Below are 1,372 nucleotides of genomic sequence, written 5' to 3'. Positions count from 1 at the left end.
TGTAGTAGAGTTCTTAATTATTGCTGTAAATGTGATATAAGTACTAAGTAGGAGATTAAAGCTATCATGGTTCCTGTAAGAAAAAATTTACAAATGAGCTAATACACGAAGATTTTAGGGAAACTACATACACATAACCCCAGCAGACATTTTATTAAGAATTTTGGCAAACACATACACAATAGCCCAAATCATTCATATATTTCTGTGTATTACTTTGCTGTAGGTGTGCAGTCTATCACACTTAAGGGGCGTATTTATAGTTGTCTCTCAATAATACCACCTCTGTCTGCCCTGATTTTAATACAGCACTTTTAGATCCTTATTAGATGTGATATCATCTTCCTTGATTATTTATTCATTTTGCCAGTACTAGGAAAAAGGACATAATTCAAACATATGAAGTTGTTTTTATTGCAAATGTTTGAAGTATATGTCTTTGTTGTTAATGAGATTATATACAGCAGCTTTATTTGCATTCAGTTAAACATACAGTATTGGAAACTATACACTAGACTGTGATAATATCTAGTCATTTTTAATTGAGTTTCTCATCTCTTTTCACAGCAAGGGCCAAAGCCACTTCTGTCAGGTCGTCGTAGTAGTAGTGATACTGCAACTAAGTACAGTCAGCTACCTCGTCCATCACTTCCCTTGTTGCAACAGCAGGCCTCTGCAGGAATAAGAGAGCTCTTAGCTGAAGATATGTCTTGGAACTTTGATGTCATCAAGCTTGAGAAAATAACAGATAAAAGGTGGTTCACGTTAGGTGGAAGTCCTGTTTTTTTGCCTCCTTTAGTTTGTCATTCTGAAAATTTATGGACATGTTTAAGAGATGATAATATGTTACTGTAATGAGTATAGATGAGCTTCTGTTTTATTTTTATTAATGATTATATCCATTTTCTTCAACACAGACCTCTTGTGTGGATTGGAATGAGCTTGATGTGCCGTTTTGACATCCCAAATACACTTGGCTGTGATGAACAGACATTACAGAATTGGCTGACATTGATTGAAGCCAATTACCACCCAGATAACACGTATCATAATTCAACCCATGCGGCGGATGTTCTCCAGTGCACAGCTTACTTTTTAAATCAGGACAGAATAAAACAGCTTTTGGACCCTCTGGATGTGGCCTCGTGTCTCATAGCAGCTGTGGTTCATGATGTAGATCACCCTGGCAAAAATAGGTAACAATCATAAGTAAATTAAATGGTTTATTGGAGGTGATGTAATAAAACTCATTCACTGATAGTTAATACTTAATTGGACATTTCATTTGTCATTTGTCAGTGCCAACAGCTGAATGTACTCTTGAACTTGAGATTACTTTTTATTGATGTTGCTGGTATAATTGTTTTTTTTT

General features: G+C 35.3%; 1 protein-coding gene across 1 annotated transcript in view; it reads left to right on the top strand.

The window, feature by feature from the left end:
• The window catches only part of LOC119586117 (high affinity cAMP-specific and IBMX-insensitive 3',5'-cyclic phosphodiesterase 8A-like), a gene marked incomplete in the record, with an annotated part of 15,950 nt that overhangs the window by 8,808 nt on the left and 5,770 nt on the right, over positions 1-1,372 (top strand). The window contains 2 exon segments of the mRNA XM_037934808.1: positions 568-755; positions 918-1,196. Of these exon segments, the coding sequence (XP_037790736.1) occupies positions 568-755; positions 918-1,196 (467 nt within the window).

Source organism: Penaeus monodon, chromosome 21 (genome assembly GCF_015228065.2).
Source record: "Penaeus monodon isolate SGIC_2016 chromosome 21, NSTDA_Pmon_1, whole genome shotgun sequence".
NCBI classification, from domain to species: domain Eukaryota; kingdom Metazoa; phylum Arthropoda; class Malacostraca; order Decapoda; family Penaeidae; genus Penaeus; species Penaeus monodon.
Note: the sequence above shows the minus strand (reverse complement) of the source record. Positions and strands in the feature narration are given on the sequence as shown.